This window comes from Melanaphis sacchari, unplaced genomic scaffold, assembly GCF_002803265.2.
Source record: "Melanaphis sacchari strain LSU unplaced genomic scaffold, SCAv2.0 Contig20_pilon_pilon, whole genome shotgun sequence".
Classification (NCBI taxonomy): Eukaryota; Metazoa; Arthropoda; class Insecta; order Hemiptera; family Aphididae; genus Melanaphis; species Melanaphis sacchari.
In genome coordinates, this window is record NW_020271042.1 from 1,025,884 (window position 1) to 1,050,701 (window position 24,818).

Sequence of the window (24,818 nt, forward strand, 5' to 3'; positions counted from 1 at the left end):
ATTGAAATCTGGGTTATATTTTTATAAATTTTAAATTTTTTAAAATTTTAAATGTCGTTATTGATCGTTATAATATTTTCTAAAAATATTTAATATTTTAAAATACCAAACGTTAATATGTATATTGTATAATATAAAATATACTCGTTAGATTAACAGAGCAATAATCGATAATAATGTTCGATTACCTGTTATCTTGACTGTAACACGATTGAGCATAAAACACCTTTTTTTGTGACAGGATTGAGCAAAATTGTCGGCGTATCAAAGGAAATTAAAATACAAAAGAAAACCTACACGATTGAGCATAAAAAACTATGCAACGTTGCCTTCTTTAATTTTGAACTGTATTATACAAAATTATTTATTCAAATAATTATAATAATTCAAAATATAACATGTCATGATTTCATAGGTAATATGTAATATACCTAATCGCATTATAATAGTATTTAGATTGTTTGATAATAATAATAGTTATGACATAAAATAATAAAATAAAAATATTTATAAGTCCATAACAGTCCCAATAGTAGTCACATTATATAATATATAAATTTATTTGATAATAATAATAAATTAAATTATATTATTATACCTTGGTATCTATTTCCAAGTTGGTTTAAATATTTTAATAAAGATTCCGTATTCTTACAATTTAAATATTGGTTGAAAGCTTGAATATAAAATTCTATTTTTTAAATTTCTTTAATGGATTGTAATTTTATATGGACTTATTTTGAATTGATTTGATCTTAGTCAACGTTTCTGTTTGTGTTTCGATCAATATCCAACGACTTCATGGACATGAGAATCACACTTTATGTGACACGACGATAAGTGATCGAACACTGATATTATTTCTATAATCTATAATAATTTTTGAATTGTATCATAATTATTTTATATTTTCCCCCAATTCTAAATGTTTAAAACGCTGTAGAACTTTTTTGCTCTAAAATTAATTTATTAATCGATAACATTGTCGATAAAGTTGGACCGGCTCACAGCTCGCGCCTGATATATCTTAATAATTGGTGTAATAATATGTGAAAATAATAAACTACAAAATGTTCGCAACGTGAATGTGGCAACATCGTATAAAATATTCTATGCTCAATCATGTTGCTAAAAAGGTATATGCTCAATCGTGCTTTACCGATATTTAAATATTTATATTTTTAAGAATGTGTACGTAAATATAAGTTTGTACTATAATTGATTCTAAGTAACTTACCCTTGTGATTAAATGATCTATTAATTGAAATTCAAAACTATGAGTGCAATAGATTTGGTAATGGATCACTTACGCATAAATAAACATTACCTTTTTAATAATATTCAAAATATAATAAAATTAATTACATTTATTATTACGAAATACAACAAGATTATAATACGAGTAGTAAAGCGACATGGTTGCTATATTCATGCAAATTTTAGCTAGGCTGCTGGGTCTGTTATTAACTTGATAACGTAAATTACAGTTTATAATTAGATATTTAATTTAAAAAAAAAAAAAAACAACAAATTTATCAGTTAATTTTTAATATCTTTGTTGAATTAAAATATTATAATAAATAAATATATTACAAAAAAAAAAAAAAACGATATACTTACATTGTTGCATAATAAACAGTGACATATTTTGCAGAAAATAAAAATATTGAATACTTACCCATTGCAAATGACATAACCCTGCGTTTACAATAGAGAATATTTCTAAATAATTATATTTTTGGATAATTTTTAATAATAAGCATCAAATGGAAGTTATAGAAAAACTTAAATACAAAAATGAAAAATAAAGATATTTTTACTAATAAACTATTTTTTATCAGCACGACCTTCATTCGTAAATTTTTAATATTGTATTATTAGAAAATTAATCATAATAAATACAACCGTAATGAAATTCATTGTTGGATTGAGTCTCAGTTTAAATTCCGAAGCAGTCAAACTATGTTTAAAGAAAAATATTATACGTCTAACTTGATTTGTATTTTCCATAATTTTTGTAGTGTTTTTTAAAATTATTTACTAAAATATATTAGTTTTTGATCAGTATACTAAATAATAATTTGTCTGTAAAAATACAATAAATTAAGTATAAATAATAGTAGTGCATATAATTATTTTTAAGATAATGAGATTTATAAAAATTATTTCACTATCAATTCAGGTGCAAATATCATTGTATTTATTTGTAGTTTCAATCGATCGCGGATTTACAAATACGAGTAGTGCAGGATTTTCTTCATTATTCGAATCGGGTCTTAAGTCATTGATTGAAAATTTTGAATGGGAGTCACGTGAACCCATCAACCGGGAACAAGTTCTTCCGGAATACGATTTCATTGTTGTCGGTGCCGGAAGTGCAGGATCAGTAGTGGCGAGTCGATTGTCTGAAGTAAGTAACCAAAAACAGAGTAACGTTTTAATTTGTAGTTGATGTGGTTTTGGTGTTTTTTTTTTTTTTTTATTCATTAAATTATTTATCTTACTATGATCATGCTTGTGATGATCAGATCAAAAATTGGCAGGTATTATTGATTGAAGCTGGACAACACGCCATCCATCTCATGGATATACCATTGGCCGCTCCATTTTGGCAATTTTCCACAATCAATTGGAACTACAAAACAGTGCCGACAAATAATTCGTGCCTTGGTAATTTTTACAATCAACTAACATTTTGAAATCAATTAATGTAGAGCGAGTTTTTTAAAAATTCGCAATAAAATTTGATTTTCCTAATGTATAGGTTTCGAGGGCAGTCGATGCAAATTTCCAAGGGGTAAAGTCATGGGTGGCAGTAGTATATTAAATTATATGATATATACACGTGGTAATAGAAAAGATTACGACAAATGGGCAAATATGGGCAATACAGGTAACTGTAAAACATTTATTTCAGTAATATAACAATATGCAGATATCTCGTCGGGACCGAGTTTGAAAACTCAAAAATTAAAACGTTTTTCAAGGATGGGACTATGACAGTGTTCTGAAGTATTTTATCAAATCGGAGAGCGCCAACTTGTCTCATGCTGATTCGGGTTATCATGGCAAAAGTGGATTGTTGTCGGTGACCGACGTCCCTTATAAGACGCCAATAGCGAAAGCTTTTGTTGAAGCCGGATCACAAATCGGACTTCCTATTGTAGACGTAAATGGGAAAAAACAAATAGGAATCAATTATTTACAGGTAAAAATAAATCAATGTTGTAATAGTAAATATTTAGTTATTATATAATGTACATAAAATATTTTAAATTAAATTGTAGGCTTTTAAGCTTCAAAATCACGATTTTTGAAAGTTATAAAAACACAAAAATAACTATATATTATAACTAGGGTTCGGAAGTTGTAGAAATTGCATATTGTTTTATATGCTCTCAATTTATAGCAGATTAAGCTAGAAATCTGAACTGTACAATAAAGAGTTAAATAATTGAAAATTGAAAATGCATAATATTTTGCATATTTTGTCAATTTTAGTTTAAAAAGTGCATATTTTATTGATTTTATACACATATTATGCATATTTTATATTTTTCTAAAAAAATAGATTTTTTTCTTTCTTAACCTGTATACTTCAATTATAAAACTTAAAATTTTCAACGAAGGTGTTTACAGTAATTTCAAAAATACTGAAAAAATATTTTTAATTATATTAAAAACCAGTTGTAAACAGTTTTTATGTATATTATTATTTTATTAATTCATTAACAATATCTGATTTTTTTTTTTTTTGGAATTCAGAATAATTTTTTTGCATATTTAACATAATTTTTAATGCATATTTTATAGTTTTTTCGTGCATATTTTGCCTTTTTTAGCTTCTAGATCTTCCGAGGCCTAATTATACCTATAACTATATATAAATTAAATTAAATTTGCTGTTGTTTTTGTAAAATTGTACTGCTGAATATGACATGATAAAAGGTTAAAAAAATATGTTTTACTTTATACTTAAAAGGTGCTATGGTTATGATTGGTTTCCCAAATAATTGATTTTTTTCCTCAATAAAATTGAAATTAATTTTAATATTTATTATCTATAAATAAGAAACAATTAAAACGTTAAAAGTGTTAAAACTATACTCCAAAACAAAACAAAAAAAAGTACACATGTAAATTGTTATTGCCTACGTATTTTATTCATAAGAATCTAGTTCCAATGTACAATTCTTTTATGCTTATTTAAATAATTATAAAAATATTTATATTACTAAAAAAAAGTTATTAAAAATAGTATATATGCATAAGTAATCTATATTTTAAAATTTGGCAGTGAGTATATAATACTATGTTAGATATAATTATACTAGATCGTTAGTTTTAATTAACGAGTTTTAAGGAGCTTTTAAATTGTCAATATTCAAACAACTACGATCTTACTCGAAACAGTGGCACAATTTAAACTTAAGGGTCCTAAAGTCAAATGTAAAATGGGACCTTTACCCAAAAATATAAATGGTTTTAAACAATCTAAGGTACACTATATATCCTCCCTCCCATGAGAAATCAAAACCATTGTTATTGTTAATAGTTTCATAAACTATAAATAATTCTATAAGCTAGCTTTTTTTTTTAAACATAAATTCATAAGTTTAAATCAGTATTAATATTTTTTTGGAAAAAAGCATCTACAAAATGCTTTACGTAATATTAAGAAAAAATAATATTAGAGAAAATCAACTTTTGATAGTTAAAATATAGTACATATTAAAATCTAATGCCAATATAAAATATACATTTTAGTATAGTTTATTTTTTTTATACCTATAATCTTTGCCTATAGTTCAATTATATAATTTAATAAAAAATACAAAGTCTTTATAAAAATAATTGGATACTCTCTTATTGATAGTCACCTTGACTAATGTCTAATTTTTTATTTTTTTTAAATAAACAATATCACATAAAAAAATAACACATTTTCCAATCTTATCAAATAAAATTCAATTAGTTAATTAGATACAAAATTTAATTATTTAATTATTTTAGCATAATATATGCAACTTAACTGTTTCATTACTCTTAGAAATGTTAATACAATTTAAAAATAGAGAAAGAAATGTATGATATACTTATGAATAACGAAAATAATAAATATTGGACGAGTATAATCAACTAAGAACTATAAGAATGACTATAATTAATAATTATAAATAGTAACTGTCCCCACGACACCACTTCCCTGTTCACCTGCCATGGCTCACCAAGTTGTGATAGTGAATTTCTATAAGTAGGAAGAAGAAAATTGGATATTTAAAATACTCTTCTTGGTTCCCATGTCTTATTTAGCTATGATATCGATTAAAGAATCTATTTTGTAATTAATGGCCGTAGTAATATTTTGTAATATTATTAAATCAATAACTCGTAGTATAATATACTCCATAGGTTATAGAAAATAACAGTAATTTATAGCATAACTATCTTATTTAAAGCTTTTCGTAGTTTTTTATAATAAACTATAGGAAAAATAAAACCAATTTTTATTGTTTGTCCACCAAGCAGCCACTTTCATTATTAATTTAATAACCAATCAGTGGCACACAAATTTATAATAACAAGAAGTTATCACGTGATTTTGTTGTTTTTTAATTTTAATTTTAAAGAACGTTTGAGCATTCTATAACTTTAATATTGTATATCATTATTAAAACCATCAACATTTTCATACTATGGTTTTACAAAAAAATATATATATTTTTTTTTAACTTCAGGCTACAATGAAAAACGGTCGTCGTTGGAGCACAAACACTGCGTTTCTGTTCCCAACGAAAAACAGATCGAACCTGCATGTGAAAAAGTTCAGCACGGTAACGCAAATACTGATAGATGGAGCGACGAAAAAGGCAATTGGAGTGGAATTTGTCTCGAAGCTCAAAAGATACAGAGTGTTTGTACGAAAGGAAGTGATCGTTTCTGGTGGATCCATAAATTCTCCGCAGCTGCTCATGCTATCCGGAATCGGTCCGAAGCAACACCTGATGGACCATCACATCCCGTTGGTGAAAGACTTGCCGGTCGGCGAGAACCTGATGGACCATGTAGCGCTCGGCAGTTTGACCGTATCGATAAACAAAACCGTTTCGATACGAATGGAAAACATTTTAAAAGATACAGACGCTGTGAACGACTTTCTAGTACATGGTGTTAGCGTGAGCACAGTGCCTGGAGGTGCCGAAGCTCTGGCGTTGGTGGACACGCACAGGCCCGGGTCGATTGACGGACATGCCAATCTCGAATTGCTGCTAGCGTCGGCGACATACTCGTCCCATAAGATGATTTCTAGCCTTTGTGGCATGAAGGCCGACCTGTACGACGCCGTATACCGGGCCACCGAGGGCAAGGACGGGTTCATAGTGTTTCCAATGGTAATGCTACCCAAGAGTCGCGGTCGGGTATGGCTGAGGGACGCGAACCCGTTTCACCATCCACTAATCGACCCCAACTATTTTGCCGACGAGACCGATCTGGACGTGTTAGTGGCTGGAGTCCGACTATTCCAGCGGATGCTGCGCACCAGTCCGATGAGATCACTAGGCGCCAAGATCCTGGACACTCCGCTGCCTGGGTGCAAGCAACACGTGTTCGACACGGACGCTTACTGGAAGTGTTCCGCCCGACAGATATCGTACACGATCTATCACCTGTCCGGCACGTGCAAGATGGGACCGGCCTCCGACCCTACGGCAGTCGTCGATCCGAGATTACGTGTGCACGGCGTCCGCGGTTTGAGAGTGGTGGACGCATCGATTATGCCGGAAATACCGGCGGCTCACACCAACGCACCGACGATTATGATCGCGGAAAAAGCATCGGACATGATCAAAGAGGACTGGGACGTATTGACGTTGTAGTCAATGGTGTGATTATACACATACCTATATATGATGTTTTTAATTTTTATAATTTTTGTATAGAAAGGATAGCTTTATGTACAAACAACTTTGGAAATTAAATCTAGTCTAAGATTTTGAGCATATTAACTGATATGACTATTATATAATAACTACCGACGTCCAACGGTGTGTATTACCTAAAAAGCGATTTTATCTGTATAAATAACATTGCAACACAATTGACGATTTCGTGTACCTATATGTTATTTGAACTTGTTGGTCATCTACCTATACATATAATGTTATTATTATTAATACAGTATTAAAATTTAAGAATAGTTAAGAATTGTTTTTTAGAATAGTCCTAAATTATTCTATAAAAAATAGGATCAAAATGCAAAATTTAAAAAAGTGCTCTGATCGTTCTCCAGGGTAGGTGTTAAAAAGTGTTTGCAATTTTACAGAATTAAATTTGGGTAAACCAAAATCTCACAATTTTGTCACTATGGAGAGTAAAAACTATATAGTACAAAAAGTAATCAACAGATAAGAACTCGACATTAGTTCAACCACGCTTTAAACCAATAATATTTATGATAGGTACATATTATCAAATAAGTGTACCTTATAAATTTTGTTTTCGGGGCGTCGTAGACTCTAAGCTTGATAAAAAGACTTAACAAAACTTAAAAACGATAGTACTCTTACATATTGTGTGTTTAAATATTAAATATATTTTAATTATTGTTCCATTCAAGGCCTATACCTCCTTGTCCTTCCTATATACGTTGTTACTTACACTTTAAGTGCATATTTTTATCCTATCGATGAAAAATCAAGTATGGTTTGTAGTGTCACTGTACAATGAATAATTGTTTATTTCAATAATATTCAGTTAAGCAGAAAGTAATATGCATGTTTTTATTTAGGTAAAATTGATTCAGAATCATATTTCCTTTTATATTGTATTGTTTAAAAATAAATCAATGATATACCACTTTGCATTGCATGGGCGATTTAAACAAAACGAGTTCCTGACCACAGATAAGTCTATTAATATTAAATATTATGTCTGATATTATGTTGACATTGTATATTTTATTGTGACCCTAAGCGCTGTATAGGCAATATAAGCACATTTATATTATAAAATATAAAAATTTATCAGAAATTTGATTTTTTGCGTTATTTAATTTTTATACCTTGACAATTCTTAATAAATATCACAGTATTTAATATTTATTCATCCCAGAATATTTATTTTTTTATTCTACTCCTAGAATAATACAGTATTTAATTAAAATATCATTTGTTAATAGTAGGTATGATGTTACATAAATATGGCGATAGGTAGCTTTGCATATAAAATCATTGGATACATTAAGTAATTAACCTTTTTATTTGATGCAAACATGTGATATCAGCGGTTAGTTATTTGCATACGATTATACGTCACTAGAGTTGGAAGACTTGTTTTGGGGAGTTGTTCGGTATAGTATATTTATTATAGTGTAACGTGGTCGGGGGAACGATCGGTTAAATATAAGATACTCAGGGAGAATCGTAGGATTCTATGAATATAGTTAACCGTTGCTGGGAGTAGAGATGGATTAAAAGGATCGTAAAATATATTTAAATAACCACGGACTCAGTGATAGTGACTATTAATTTATAAATTATAAAATACTTATAACATAATACTTACATATACAGGTAATCTTATTATCTGATAACAATATATGTCTGTGTCGTAGTCCTACAGAGTTCATGTGTTGATAGTGTATTTTGGTCAAAGGTACACAGTGAACTGTCTTCCTATACATAGTGTGTATTGGCCATAAGCCTTACACTTATATGTATGTGTGTGTGTGTGTGTGTTAATCTAAATGTATCGGTCAGTATAAAGTGGGGTTCATATGAATAGGTGTCATGTAACATATTAATATTTATAATTGTTACACAATACATCAATGTGTTATTAATATTTTATAATTGCATTTGTACATTAAAAAAAAAAAAAAACAGAATAATTAATTTAATTTTATATTAGTAGGTATATTACAAAAAATTATTTAAAATATAATTTAAAAATATTGTCTTAACTTTTTAATATTTTCTTTAAGATAAAATTTTAAAATTTCAAGTTAAATGTAACCATAAATTAGTTAAAAAATAAGTGTATACAATTTTACTTAGTGCTTTTCTTTTTAAGTTTTCGACTTTTTAAGAATATTGGATTTAGTTTGTACTTTAAAAGGTCAAAAATATATTTTTTATAATGGGTAAAATAAACAAAAAATTAAGAAAAACGAGAATTTTTACACAAATCCAATATCATTATTAAAATAATTGTTTTGTCACTGTGGTCACCTTAAAACTTTAAAGTTATATCAATTACATAATAATTTACATTTAAAATTTTTTATAATTCAAACTAATATTAAACAACAAGATATAAGTAACGGCTATCATCAATGTGTTATTCTATTTAATACAGTACATATTGTACAACGAAACAATTAGAGTAATTAGACTGATAAATATCCAACGATAATGAAAATTTATTTTTGTCTATCACTCAAATTCTAATAACTCTAAATGTGCGTAATAATAATAATGTTTTATAAAATTCCCGATAATGTTAAAAAATATATTATAATTAGTTACTTAAACCAGTAATCAAGTGATCAATAAATAAGTTTTTAATTTTTAAGCATTTTTGTGTGTAGATTGTTTATGCCGATATTAAAGAATTAGATTGAACGACCTTTTTTTTCATATCTGAAAATAGAAAAATTTTTATACAAGCGCAATTGGTAAACTGATCCTAAAATATAAGGAGCGCGATTGGTACATTGACCCTAAACAAAAACTTTATTTTAGGTGTAATTAGTCCATGCCCACTATATCTTCAGATTTAGGTCACAGTGGCGGTTTGAGTTGTATTTTTTTACCGAGGCGACTTATTTGTAATTTTGTATCACTCCTCCCCCTATCATAACAAAAATTAAACTAAGCAATAATGGAATTTAAAAACATAAAAATAATTATAATTATTTATATAATAATATATAAATGACAACAACAATTAACTATGTGTTTTAGGTTGATCAAAATACCACTAATTCTTTTTTTAGTAAATAGAGGCGATGAAAATTGAGTCTCACAATGATCATTACGTATGCGTTATTCTATTTATTTCACTATCACGTACGTACGCGTATTTGTGTAATTTATGTACACAAGTACAAACTTAGAGACGACGTTAAACGGTACTCCTCTGACGTCATCGGAATATCGCTGCCGGTTGAAATACTAGTGTTTGTTTATGTAATAATTATTTTGTGTATTTCTTATAGGTTTGACACTAATTTTGATCATAAACACATAATGATGTAATGTTCCTTCATGGTCATCGTCATCATACTATCCACCTTTATTCGAATCGGCGTTGAAATATTTGAGAGAAACTTTGGAATGGGAAACACAGTTAACCGTTGATCAAGCAAACGTGCTTCCGGAATACGATTTTATCATTGTCTGTATCGGGAGCGCCGGATCAGTAGTGACGAAGAGTAATGCTACCCAAGAGTCGCGGTTGAAGTATGGCTGAGGGACGCGAACCCGTTTCATCATCTATTAATCGACCCTAACTATTTTGCCGACGAGACCGATCTGGACGTGTTGGTGGCTGGAGTCCGATTATTCCAACGGATATTGCGCACCGGTCGGATGAAATTAATCGGCGCCAAGATCCTGAACACTCCGTTGCCTGGGTGCAAGCAACACGTGTTCGACACGGACGCTTACTGGAAGTGTTCCGCCCGACAGATATCGTACACGATCTATCACCTGTCCGGCACTTGCAAGATAGGACTGGCCTCTGATTCTACGGCAGTCGTCGATCCGAGATTACGTGTGCACGGCGTCCGCGGTTTGAGAGTGGTAGACGCATCGATTATGCCGGAAATACCGGCGGCTCACACCAACGCACCGACGATTATGATCGCGGAAAAAGCATCGGACATGATCAAAGAGGACTGGGACGTACAAACGCTGTAAATAATGCAATATATTTAGTTTATACTAATATAATATTATATTTTACACATTATAAGCATCATCTATTATAAAAATTATAGAATATGTATAAGCCACCTCCATATACATAATATATTTTTTGAGCATTATATTTCTTATAATATTTTAACTATTTTCATGCCTAGGTAAGTTTTTTAACTTAAAAAATAGTTTTATCAAATTACACCCTTATAATATCTCCTACCTAATCACTAAATTGCTAGGCAATTAGCAGCGTGTACATTAACTGTCGGTTGCGCCCATTATACTTTTTATTCCACATTCATAATATGCATGCATTTAAATAATAAAATTCATTATTATTATCACTATTTATTATTTATAAGAACTTTAACTTGCGAGACATTGTCCGGTTATTAGAGGTGATAATTAATAAGAAACTTCAAATAAGAGGACACAGGTATGTATCATTTTTGTCTCGTGTGAAAACTTGTATTTGAAACCACGTGTATTCTTATTTATGCATTATTTTGAAAATCAAATCAATTAATTTGAATTCAGTAATAAATAATTGCATACAAAAAATTATGCATCTAAAATAAGTCTAAATTCCTACATACAAATTATATCGTAAATTCGTAATATATTTATATTGCTGCAGTAATTTATTTTACTATTATATAGTAATACGCAGTAGATAATTAAATTTATCGAAAATACCAAATTTAAAAATGTTATTGTGCGTATAAAATATAATAATTTACGACATACGTTAAAAGTTTCAAAATCCATAAATAATATTTTTAAACTAAAACTTTTAATTTTTGTTTTGCCGTAGCCGAGTTTGGACCAAAAATAGTTACAGCTCTAATTTGTGTACAAATTGAACCCGAATAAATAAAAATACTTTTCCAAATTGGGCATGTTTAAATTTAGTCATCTTATTACTGTAGTAATATTAAGTATAAATATACTCGCTGATTTCATAATTATCTCATCTAAAATCTAAATATTAAATATTATCATGTTTATAAATATATGAAAAAATAATATTACAAACAACTGTATAATATCTTAGGAAAATTTCTTAATTGTTATGAATTTGTTAAAAATGTATCTTATAAATTTAAATATTTTATAAACTTTTAAATTATTTATAAATATACGGGATTTTGTTAAAAATTTAACTTAGAATGTTTTAAAAAAAAAATCATGATTATATAATATTTTTAATACTTTAAAAAACATAGAATCTAAAATTATGTAGACGATATTTTGATATAGAGTGTTCGAAACTTAAATAGTGAAGTAGACAATAACATTAAAATATTAAAATATTAATTATTTTTGAATTAAAACTACTGTATAACATGAGTATGGTACATTTATCACACATATAAACAATAATCATCATATATATATATATAACTATAACTAAATTGTATTGGTATTCTGTGTAATATGTGCATATATATTTTCACTCATATTGGATTGTACGCTGACTTAATCGATCACTAACCTACGATATAATATTATGTCATTGTAGTAAACGATAATATATTTCAACGTAAGAATAAATTAAACATCGATAAATGATTGTTGGTTTGTTATGCTTAGCTGTTTCCATATACTACGGCTTGAGAATAATTTAAAACTGTAGGTAATAGTAATGAACATTTAAATGCGACTATGTAAAATGAACAATAATAACAACTTATATACCTATTTAAACATGTATATTACATACACCATACATATTAAACATACTAAAATAACATATAAAGTGTATGTTATACAACTTTATATGGATTATACCTGACAATGTGAAGTGTTTAAGGAAAGTATATAAAAACTTTTTTTAAGTATTATATAAAAAATGTGAGTATTATTTTTTTGAAAAATTTAGTTAAACAAACATTATTGTCCATCACTTCCGTAATATAGTTTTTCTCAGTGGTAAGTGCTCCAAACTATAATAAATATAGACAACATAGCGGCTGATAACTTTGAAAAATATGTTTTCTAAGTGTAATAAATAGTTATTTAAAAAACAAATATAAATTACCATATACGAGTATATATTATTATGTAATAATTAAGTAATTAGGTGTATCAATTACAAACCTAAGAATTACAAAATAATAATCAAAAGTTTTTGAGGAGTTTCTAAATACTTTTTCAAAGTATTTGAGTAGTATTTTGAATACTGAAATGAAAATGTAAAACGTATACAAATACTTTTAATAGTATTTACAACACTAAATATATCCATGTACTAAGTGGTTTTAAAGTCTGTGGCATAATCTGTTTTGAATAATGTTAATTTCAACACGTATATTATTTCGCCAGTCGTAGATATAGTATACCTATTGTCGAAAAAAACACATATTGTTGAAAATTTTAGTAATTAATATTAATTTATTAACATATTTTATAATTGAAAAAAAAAATCCATAAAGTATAATAAATACAACATATATTTTATATTTTTGTAAAACTATTTTTAAACATTATTATCCTCACTTTTCCTTGGTATAAACGTATTAATAAGAATTAAAAAACTATTCATTCGAAATTTAGAATTCAATACGTCAAAATTTTTAAAATAATCATCAAATAAATTATATACAGTAATATAAAGGAGTATTCTAATTTGAAAAACAAAGTTTGTATAGTACTATTGCCTAATTATAGCTATTGCCGTGCTCCTAAATTGAATACATAGTTAGATATGAAAAAAAAAACAACTAACTCGTCGCATAATACTGCTCACAAAATTGTGCTCTAATTAATTGGCTTCAAATGGGCTTCGAAAGCGATTTTTTTTCTATGCATAATATATAATATGTATATTTAATTAACAATCATCACTAGTTGTCGTCATTATACGGCTTTCTTGTGACGCAAATGCAACGCCCACGTACATATAGCGAACAATAAAAGTATACGATGACATGTCATATTATCATACATTTATACTATTTACACATTGATACTTAAACATAAACATTATAAATTGTTGCCACTATGTTTTAATAAATTGAAATATAAAAAAAAAAAATTATCGAGATGTAGCAGTTTAATATTTAACCATATATTAAAATACATTTTAAACGATAATTTCATATCCCAAAATTGTGGCAAGTTTGAATTTCTGTTACTGTTTTTATATTTTTAAAAGCCACGTCTATTTTTGACATGAGTGGAACACGTAAAAGCGATAATATCTTAAATTTTATAAAGGTTACCACTTTAAACAGATAACTTTGAATTAAGTCCTGACTAATTTTAGGTGTTTGATTGAGTCTAGTATATTATCTTAATATCTGATCTGAGTTCGTTTAAGTTCACACAACGATTAAATAAAATACTCGTTAACGGCTCAGTGGTAAACATTTATTCAAAACTACTACAGTTGTATCCACAAATACTATGTAAACACACAAATACACAATATATTGCATGTGCGTAATCACGGAATATTTTTCGAATGAAAAACAAAAAACGATTTTTATGATTATTGTTTTAAGTTTTAATTTCATAAAATTCAGAAATTAGGTCTTTTTGAGAAATATTTAATCTAAATATTCTGTGAGAAAAAATATCTGAAGCATTTTTTCGGATTTTCATATTTAAGAAAAGCACTGTGAATTTTTACTTTTAACCATTTAAAATACGAACTAGATTTAATTTACCGGAAACTATCTTTAATGATATAGAGATTTAATTTAAAAAAATATATACTATTTACATTTTTACCAGCAACTATTAAAATTTTTACATACTTGATTATTTCAGAAAAGTATTCAAAATAAAAAGATAGTAAGTATTTTTGAACGTTTACAAACAATGTAGCATAAACATTTTTTGGGATACAACGTATTTTAACGACATAAAAATATTCGTGAAATTCGATTAAATAATACCGTTTTAAATTTTAAAATATTTTATTAAAAACAGATGGCATTTTTACTCACATGTGGTTAAATGATCTTTACACATGGTGGTCTAAGGCTGGATTATCCTTACATATACTAATTATCATTGAATATGAAAAATAACAACAACAAAAAAAAAAAAAACCATACTTCATTGGCCTTTGCATAAATCTATAATAGTATGTATCGTCTAGATGCAAATTTGTTATAAACGCTTTTAAAATTATATATTTAAAATTTCCTAAATAGGTTTGTAAATATTCTAATGAAAAATTATTTGAAAAAAAAAAGAAACAAAAATATTTCAAATGCTTTTTAATATTTGTAGGGTATGAGAACAACTACTCAAGACCAAAAGTTTTTCAGATAAATTTTATTTTATGGAGCATACGTTTATAAACGTGATACGATATGGTATCGCAGAATGGAGTTAAATCTACAGACGACGAATCTCTGCAGATAGTTTAACACAAATTAATTTATGTATATACGCGTATACGCTTTATAGATTATACTTTTAGTTGTTTGTCCTTTCAAATATTATTATTATTTTTTTTTTTCTATTAACGTAGGTACCCATTTACAATTTACGCTTAAACAGGCACACAACAATAATACCTATCGCACGATTCCCTACATGGTATTCCGCCGCATTGTCACACAAACAACGTTATTACTTAAATAACAAGCGCCCGCGCACGCGCTCTCCGCCGCCGCCGTCTACCTCGCAACGCAGTGATTGATTTTCTCGCCGCCGGCCGATGTCGCGGCTAAGCGCGACGGCGCGCACATCGCGTTCGAATTTCACGCGGCGCGCACTGCGACTGCACCATGTTTTCCCCGGACGGCGGCGGAAACGCGGCTGGCCGCGGCCTGATCGGCTGCGCGCTCCTCGCGTCCGAAGCGGCGGCCCACGTCGCCAGGCTGTGCCGGTCTAATCCGCGGCTCCTGTCCATGCTGGTCCAGGAGAAATGCGGCGATGACGCCAACAGCAGTCGGTTCGCGCACGACTTCAAAACGCTGGCCGACGTGCTGGTGCAGCGCATCGTGGCCAAACGCATCGGCCGACAGGTACGCCAAATGATACGACGTACCCATATACGTACGTTATAACATGCACGCCATATAGATCGCGTTTGGTGCGCGCTGGACTGCCGCGGTCACAGCTGCAGCGGCTGCACCACTGCGAGCTACAGTGCACCGCGGTAGGTGCACAATAAAATATGTGATGATATTATTATTTTGACGGTCGAATGTCGCGCGAGACATACGTTCGACGTGCAGACGACGGCCGACAGTCGGTCGTGTGGTTGGCGGTTGCCGTATCATGATATCCATACACGTGCGGGGCACGTGCTATTTTTATTCAGGGCTCGGAACAATATATTATTGTATTTTGTATATTTTATTTTATACGCTTACGTTTGTGAGAATTCGTTTAAAAATATTATACACGCTACGTTAAGTATACCGTTACATGAAGCAATAATTTTAGTTCGTTGTGAAATTTGGGTTTTCTATTATTTATGATTTGTTAACAAGCGTCACCTAATGTATATTCCTACATCAAATACAAACACGAAAATATACGAACAATGAATAAAAAACGAATTAATTAACAAATTAATACAATTTGGCAGAAAATCATTATAATGCAATAGTCAATTCTATTAATAATTTTTTTTTAATAACCACCCTATTATTTCCAACTAAAATTGTATTGCTATAATATAATGTAATACCTTATAACGCACTAAATATAAATTAAACTAATACCCATATTTATGTATGAAATATGGAGAGTCGTATTGAGTAAATAGATAATATATAAATTAAATTAAATTATTTAGTACATCAATATATTTCCGGTCCCTATTTTATATTTATCATACAATTATTAATATGTATTAAACGTTAAAAGTTATTCGGCACGTGGTGGGATCTCAGTCATTGCTCTCCTCGTAATATAAATCACATAACAGATATTTTAAAATTAATCACACTTTAAACCTTTATGTTGTTATGGACTATAGTGCATTTGTGCATCTATTATTATTATGTCGTATGTGTATATTATATAACTGGATAATAATTTTTGACTACATAATACGTACATACTGAATTATGGACATTACTTAATAATTGGCCAGGGTTATAAATTTAACAAGTAGCCAGTAAAGCTTACCTTGAGGTGTACCGATATAAGTGCATTGCGAATATTATATGAGAGGTAAAAACGTATATAGACATAATATATTATATTATTGTAAGTCATTAGATCGATAATTTTGTTTGTTTTGGTGTTCTACTTCGACAGTTTTCATAATTTAATTTAACGTATTAATATATTTAAGTTAAAAATTATTCAATAAACAATAAAAACATTATTTGCAAATTATAACTTCTTTGCTTAAAATAGAATTCATTTTTATATAATACAATTTAAAATATCAGTGTTCTCAAAAAAAGTATTTGCGTAAAATAATTTTTGTTTTCATATAAATATTATATTAGATATTTCTACTTATAGTTATTATTTTTTGTGAAAATAATATGACATGACATTCATGTTTTTTTTTTTTTAAATCTCGCAGATATATTGGATAGATTTTTTAATACAAGTATGCGTGGTATTGTATATACCTAACTATAAAATATAGAAAAAAATCGTTTGGGCAAGTGAATACCACTCAGCTGTACAGTATACGTATTTATTTAGAGTAGATCACAATAATGACTAAATTAAATTTGAATTATGTATCATTTTATACAAAAAAACGATTTTGTCAGGCTGTTACTGAATTTATTTCAAAATATGCTTTTTGATATTTCAATTAAAGTAATTTAGTTTACAATTATTAGTGTTACATTAGAACAGTAGGTTGATTTAATTTTTGCTAAAAGCATAGTATTTATAAATATTATTAATAAATAATCATTATAATAGTATATTAAAATGTACTCTTGTTATTAAATTTTGAGTCAATACTACTTTACTATAAAACAATATGAATAGGTTCATAGTAGAAATCTTTATATTATCTATAAAATAATATACAAAAATTAAAATCTTTAAATCTTTAAAGGATTTTAAGAGAATATAAATCCGACCTCTATTTATGAGGAATTTTTTATTCAATATTCAAACCATCATAGTAGATAAGCAAATCGAATATTTTAGATTTTTAACAACAAAATAATTTGAAAATGTTTAAGATTTTACAAATTTTGTCGACATTTCAACTTTAAATGCTTATGAAAATTGTTATAGATTTACGTTCACTTTCTATTATAGCAACTTATAAAAAAGCTTGTATTCAATTTTCAAACTTTTTGATTTAGAAAAAACATTTTTGTTAACAAAAAATAACTAAGCAAAGTCGAAAATTTAAATTGTCTTAAATGGTTGAAAAATAGTCAAAATATTGACAATATTCTTTTATCAATATAATACAATTATACAATGTATAGAAAAATATAATATAGATTCTTATACTTCTATAAATTACTTACTTCAAGTTTCAATTTCGAACAGTTGTTTGCTTTTTAATTATAAATTATAGCAAAACAAAAAATCAATTTTGTCGAAAATTAAATTAATTTGAAAATTCCCATTTTACTTTAATTGTTTTTTGTTTTTCTCAATTATTAAAAAAAATTACTAGAAAGTTTTAACCTTCTTAAATTTCAACTAGATCCAATTGGCTATTAAAAGCTACTCCCAAAATTTAAAATCAAATTTTTATTGTTTCAAAAAGTGCTAAAAAAAAAAAAAAAAAAAAACATACACATCATTGTAAAATGAATACATTAATCGTTCCTCTCAAAATCAAAACTTTTTTAGTAAAGTATAAATGGTAATACATTTATCTTGGATAAAAACGTTACCTAAGTATGACGTCAGTAATTTGTATTTACTTCCTGGCTTATATGATTTATTATCTTGTAGAATGAAAAAAAGAACTACGCATTGTCTAACCAACCAGTTAATATATATATATATATATATGTTTATCAAAAAATATGTCTGAAAAAGTAATTCCATAATATACCAACATTATATAACAGATATACTTTAGTCTATAATACTACAAAATTAATTTTTTTCAGGGTACTTACACATTATTAGTCTAAACATCAATTTTAATTAAAATTATTAACATATTCTATTGTATAATATACATATTATTACTACAATAATATATATTATTGACACCTATAAAGTGCAGACATTTTATAATTTTTTGCCTACTTCTTTATCAATATCATTTATTATTAACATATATTGAGTTCTAATTTACTAGTATTCAATATTAACTAATATTATAGCTATACAATAAAATATGAAACCGTCACATATGTATTATCAAATATATAGTTGATAAGTTATGTATGTTTTTCATTTATTTATCATGCTAAAAAGGTTTCGACATTTTATAATAATATTATATGTTAACAAGTTTGTTGAAATTTTTATATTATAAAATTTTTTTTAACGTTACGTTATGTAAATAGTACTGATTATTAGTGAGTATAATATATTAATAATTAATATTAATAGATTTAGGATTGATAAATAAAACAATTAAAATGTAACATGTTCTATGTGTAGTCATTTTTCATCGTCTTAAGAATCTTCTATTAGGACTAAGTTCTGTGAAAATCGAGGTCGTACTGGTTGTAGTCACTTGCTTATGTATTAGTTCCAAGTCCTGTTGTTTTTCTGATGTTAATGTTTAGTGTTGCGTAGACATTGTTTAATTTGGTTTTGATCCAATTTCAAACAAGGAGTATTCACATATCGTATTTCTTCCGAACCCTGAAATCTTATGAACTTATCCGTATAGGAATCATTTAAATTTAAATTTCTATTTATAGTTTCCAGAACTCGATGGAAACGTGTATGGTGAAGAAAATGATACAATACAGAACAATAAAGGTCAAGACGTCACCATAATAGTCGGAGAGACAGTAGAAGAGACATTGCAGTGTTTGTCCAAAGCTTTGAGTGACGATTTAGACTCAGCAAAAAGTTTAGCCGAAGCTGCTCATAAAGAATTCAGGTTGAATGATCTCAACGTCGACTGTTATCCACCTGAAGAGGAAAACTTAGATTTGGAGAAAGTCGGAATATGGATCGATCCTATTGGTAATTATTGTACCTATGTATTATAATTTATAATACGTATATTAAATAATATTATTATAAAACGAAAAAAATGATATCATTGTAACTCTTTGAAATATTATTAAAAAAATGTTATCACTATAAACGCTATTGATGAATGGTGGACAATTAAAGTTTTTTAATAATATTCAATATTATGTATAGTTTAACGATAAGTTTAATAGTCGTTACGTTATTAGTTGATATTTATATTTTAATAATTTTTTCGTTTTTTTATACTAATTTTACTATGTAAATGCTCTAAACATTATATTATTTTATGATATAAGTTAGGTTAATACAATAATAAAACTTATTTATTATAAATACTAATATATTATTTAACCTACTACTGTTTAGATTCAACAAACGAATATATAAACGGAAATGTCGATAATATAAACGAATACGGATTTCATTCAAGTGGACTCCATTGTGTTACAATTAATATTGGTTTATTTGACAAGCATAGCGGAAAACCTATCGCCGGCGTAATCAATCAACCGTTTTTCAAGTTTGACACAATCGAAGGGTAAGGTTTTTAATTGCCGATTTGCAGTTGTAAATATAATAATTTTCAAAGATATCAATTATTTAATCTTATTTAATATTCAATAAATTTGTTTTAAACTAATAAAATCAACTACTGTATTTATTAGTACCGTTATATACTAAGTGAATAGTTTGTTTTTTAAATGGGAAGCGTTAATTTTATTGTTTTAATTGAACATCAATAGCAAAATTACGTAATTTTGCACTAATTGTTTAAAACTAGAACACACATTTTGTGTTTAATAACAAACAATTTGTTTTAACGTTACGACATCACTGCAATATTATTTATTTAAACGTCGTAACATACTATTTTGACAACCTACTTATTTTAGATAGGTATATTATTTGCAACATAATATATATATATTTATATGAAATCAAATTGTTTTGATAATTATTTGAAATAGATAAATATTATATTATACTTATCTACAATACTTACACTGTTATTAAATATTATTTTATTTTTTTATTAGCTTTCAGCACAAAACTATAATAGCTCAACTATTACATAATATAATATACATAATTAATATAAATGCATAATTCGTTATAAAACATAGTACACAAAAATACACAATTATTTATTGTATAAATGTGATAAAAACAGAACAATTATTTAATGATAAAACTAGCTTATAATATAAAAGTAATTAGATATTATTTTTATGACAATTACGGAATTAGAGTTAAGGATAGAAAATAGATCAAGAGAGATATTTAAAGCATTAAGTGAACTGTATTATTATAAATTCAAAATAAATTATTTCAATATTGAATTATATGTGAATTCCCGTATAGGCGAAGCATATGTATGTGGTAAAAATGGATATTTATAAAAACGCAAAATTATCTATATAAACATAATAAAAAATCGTGAAGCGTCAACAAGACGTATTTTAAGAACTCATTTTATCACGTATGTGTGTTTGTAGGTGGAGTGGAAGATGTTACTGGGCGTACTGCGATGGACAGAAAAATTTAAACTCATTGCCAAAATTCATTAGCTGCAATCAGGTAAAAAAATCATCAATTAGTTACATTATATGTGTATGCACATATCGATTGTTTTCTTAAAATGGGATGAATGACTGTTAAACGTAATTAAATAGTCTACGCATACATATTATACAAATAAGCAATAGTCTATATATATATATATAATATAATATAATAGTGAGTACCTAGTGAACACTACACCAATATTGTTTTAAAAACACTAAATTTACGAACAGATAATGTCGGATACATAGATATGATTATTAATTATGAATAAAGCGTCTGTATACATGTTATGAAATTAAGTCAAAATGATTTAAATAAATTTTCTTCTTCTTCTTAATAACACAAAAATGTCATAATATAATAATAATAATAAAATAGAAAGGAGAAAATATTATATTCAAGAAAAATTCTAATATTAAAAAGAGTATTTAAACTTTTTTTTTATCATTCAAATATTTAAAATGTGCAATATTTCGGATAGTATTCAATAGTTTTGCAATAACTCTAAGTTTGTGGTAAAATATCAGTAAGTTGATCGTTTTTAAAAGCCTTACGTTAAATAGCGTACATTTAATGGTTTTAAATAATTTTATATTGTTTTTAAACATTAGAATAATAAATACAAACATATTAAATATTTTAAATACTAATTGATTTAAAACATTAGATTGACATTTGACATAGATAATACAATAGATTTTAGAACTCTAAAAAAATGTAATTATCCATTTATTTTTCAAAAACAATGTCTTCAGTACGAAGTCAAATTTGACTATTTCATTTGTTTATCTCTAAAAATAATATATTATTATAATTATACTTTGTATGCTTTATTCAATAATGTTTCATTAAAAAATAAAACGTTATGCTGGAATTTAAAACTAAAATAAAATTGTATACGACTATTAAAACACAAATTATGAATTTCTAACACAGGACGGTCGTTCATAATAATAATTAATAATATTACACTATCATATCTCGTGACGCTCTGTTTAAAAATCTGTGTTTTATTATATGATAATATTTAGGACTAGATATTAACCCTTGTATTTGAAATGGGTACGTATCACTCCTTGACCTATTAAATAGTTTACTGATCGTAAGTAGTATGTATTTTTATGTTCACAGCATTTTTGAGCAAATAAATTTAAAACATTTAAGGAGGAATATTCCACTCAAGCCTATTTTTTTAGTGTAATACTAAAAAACAGTAATTTTCAAAAACCATTATGTATTTTCGCAAAATTTTTCCAAAAAACTTTAATCACGTGTTAGGTCTCGAACCTCCTAACTAGTAAATCGACTTTTTGACACGATCGTAATTTTCGATGTTCCTAATCGCTTTACCCACTCGTATACCTCGTTATACATACCCCAATGGTCTAATGCATCTGTTAAACAACGTTGACAATTTCACAATTATTATCCGACTTATGCTATCAAGGGCAAGCCGTGATATCAATTTTTTACCTTAACACCTGTTAATTTTTATATAATTCTATCAATCAATTTGTAAATCGATTGATTGCAAAAACCACTTACTCGTCAATCCATTGTTTAGCACGCGCGGCTTAAAATCACATAATACCCCATTTTTAATCTTCAGACCAGATGTATTACATAAACTTGAATGCATTTTATTATTATATTTTTTTAACCTCGTTATTGTGGGGGGGGGGGAGGTATCGCGCGTATTTATGAACAAAATAAAATACAGAATAATAATAATAATATAATAACAATAATACCATTTGATGATAAAATGCTTTTTTCGTGTATCGCGCGTCCGACAGGAGTTGGTGGTGACTAGCAACAGCGAGACAGACGAAGCCAAGAAGGCGCTACAGCGGTCCGGTTACATCGTAACCACGGCGTCCGGAGCCGGTTACAAAATGCTGTGCGTGGCGCTAGGTGTCGTCAAGTGCTACGCGCTGACCAAGGACTCGACGTACTCGTGGGACACGTGCGCGGCGCACGCAATGTTGACGTCCCAGGGTGGCGCGGCGTGCCCCTGTCGCACATCCGCCGGGCCACTCACGTACCGGTCCAAGACCACCGGCGGTGGACGGGCTCATTGCAACGCGGACGGCATTATCGCTTCGCGCGACTTACGAACCATCGACCGAGTGCACGCGATCCTGTCGCCGCTGCATACGTACTGCAACAGCTGATGCGTTTCAGCTGATTCGGTTGCACTACTGCAATCGATGGGCGCCTCGCGTACACTATTCCATTAAAACCATATAGACCGTTATTTTTTCTTTAGCGTTTATGTTTTTTCCGCGTGTGAAATACACGCGTAGTATTGATTACATCAATAACCTATACCTATGGCACTTTTTAGATTTGCGACGCAAGCAGGTCATAAAAAATAAATTCTACGGTCGTTATTTTAAATTAAAATACAATTTTTTTTCTATTTCAAACAGACGTAGAATATACACGTCGAAATTATCTCCGCGAAATATGCAGTAAAAATATCATTTGCGTTCAATTATTTTTTAACGTATGAATAGAGTTTAATTCCTTAATAGAAGAGAAACTTTTTGGAGCACTATGATGAAAATGTGTTTAAAACATTAAAAATAACCGCCGTAATTTATTGTTATCGCGTGACACGTCTTCTTCATAATATCAAACGAACATCATATATAACCGTTACACAGTATTTTATGTAAGTACTATTATATAAGAGTATATTATAAGTAATTAATAGACATTTGATCATAAATAGCCGTATTATTACGTATTGTTATAGTTATTATTATTATATATTTTATAGATATTAAATGTGTTATGTATAGTTTTAAAATTGAAAAATTCATTTTTAATAATTATTTATGTACATGTACAATACAGGGTAATCAGACTATTAAAAAAAAAAAAATAATAATCAATTTCCATCACTTGAAATGTTTAAAGTTTTCACAACAAAACTGTATACTCACTATTTCATTTTTCATAGAAATATACGTTATATCTGTAATTGATATAAATTTCTTAGTTGTTAAAATAATCAATGTTACAAATATTTATAGATTAAAGTATATCATGATGTATTGATGCATATTTATTAATGATACGTTAGTAAAAATATTATAACAGCTAAAACATTAATCGTATTTTTATATTAGTATTACAAAAGACCAATATTTATATAGCTAATGATTGTGTAATTATGATTCTTGTTATTTATTATAATCTACATTGGATAGTAGAAAATTAATATATTATAATATTTATTCAATG

At 28.0% G+C, this 24,818-nt stretch overlaps 3 protein-coding genes and 1 long non-coding RNA gene across 5 annotated transcripts; 3 read left to right on the plus strand and 1 right to left on the minus strand.

Moving 5' to 3' along the window:
• Positions 1-2,138: 2,138 nt before the first annotated feature.
• LOC112593784 (glucose dehydrogenase [FAD, quinone]-like) lies at positions 2,139-7,188 on the plus strand. 2 transcript variants are annotated; one of them, XM_025338328.1, is made up of 5 exons: positions 2,139-2,410; positions 2,544-2,670; positions 2,765-2,893; positions 2,988-3,208; positions 5,739-7,188. In XM_025338328.1, the coding sequence occupies exons 1-5, from the start codon at positions 2,147-2,149 to the stop codon at positions 6,876-6,878; spliced, it is 1,881 nt and encodes a 626-aa protein (XP_025194113.1). In that variant the 5' UTR covers positions 2,139-2,146; the 3' UTR covers positions 6,879-7,188. The 2 variants fall into 2 exon arrangements, with proteins under 2 accessions (XP_025194113.1, XP_025194112.1); XM_025338327.1 differs by having other exon boundaries at positions 2,529-2,670; positions 5,739-7,187.
• Positions 2,315-8,794, minus strand: LOC112593785. Its single transcript, XR_003114609.1, has 3 exons — positions 8,566-8,794; positions 2,505-2,635; positions 2,315-2,405 (listed from the first exon to the last, which is right to left on the minus strand). It is a non-coding gene; the product is annotated as an uncharacterized LOC112593785 (long non-coding RNA).
• A 1,074-nt stretch (positions 8,795-9,868) lies between these two features.
• Positions 9,869-10,922, plus strand: LOC112593653 (glucose dehydrogenase [FAD, quinone]-like). Its single transcript, XM_025338154.1, has one exon. It carries the CDS (start codon positions 10,593-10,595, stop codon positions 10,920-10,922), a length of 330 nt encoding a protein of 109 aa, XP_025193939.1. The 5' UTR covers positions 9,869-10,592.
• Positions 10,923-15,389: 4,467 nt separating this feature from the next.
• Positions 15,390-24,342, plus strand: LOC112593762 (inositol polyphosphate 1-phosphatase). The gene is made up of 5 exons (XM_025338300.1): positions 15,390-15,910; positions 19,718-19,988; positions 20,367-20,538; positions 21,497-21,578; positions 23,363-24,342. The coding sequence occupies exons 1-5, from the start codon at positions 15,671-15,673 to the stop codon at positions 23,738-23,740; spliced, it is 1,143 nt and encodes a 380-aa protein (XP_025194085.1). The 5' UTR covers positions 15,390-15,670; the 3' UTR covers positions 23,741-24,342.
• Positions 24,343-24,818: the final 476 nt, after the last annotated feature.

Excerpts from the sequence above, each read along its gene's own strand:
- LOC112593784 (XM_025338327.1), top strand. The coding sequence starts at position 2,147 with ATGAGATTTATAAAAATTATTTCACTATCAATTCAGGTGCAAATATCA. Across the intron at positions 2,411-2,528 it reads TGGCGAGTCGATTGTCTGAA|ATCAAAAATTGGCAGGTATT; the intron begins GTAAGTAACCAA and ends TGTGATGATCAG. Across the intron at positions 2,671-2,764 it reads GACAAATAATTCGTGCCTTG|GTTTCGAGGGCAGTCGATGC; the intron begins GTAATTTTTACA and ends CCTAATGTATAG.
- LOC112593653 (XM_025338154.1), top strand. The coding sequence starts at position 10,593 with ATGAAATTAATCGGCGCCAAGATCCTGAACACTCCGTTGCCTGGGTGC.
- LOC112593762 (XM_025338300.1), top strand. The coding sequence starts at position 15,671 with ATGTTTTCCCCGGACGGCGGCGGAAACGCGGCTGGCCGCGGCCTGATC. Across the intron at positions 19,989-20,366 it reads AATATGGATCGATCCTATTG|ATTCAACAAACGAATATATA; the intron begins GTAATTATTGTA and ends ACTACTGTTTAG. Across the intron at positions 21,579-23,362 it reads AATTCATTAGCTGCAATCAG|GAGTTGGTGGTGACTAGCAA; the intron begins GTAAAAAAATCA and ends CGCGTCCGACAG.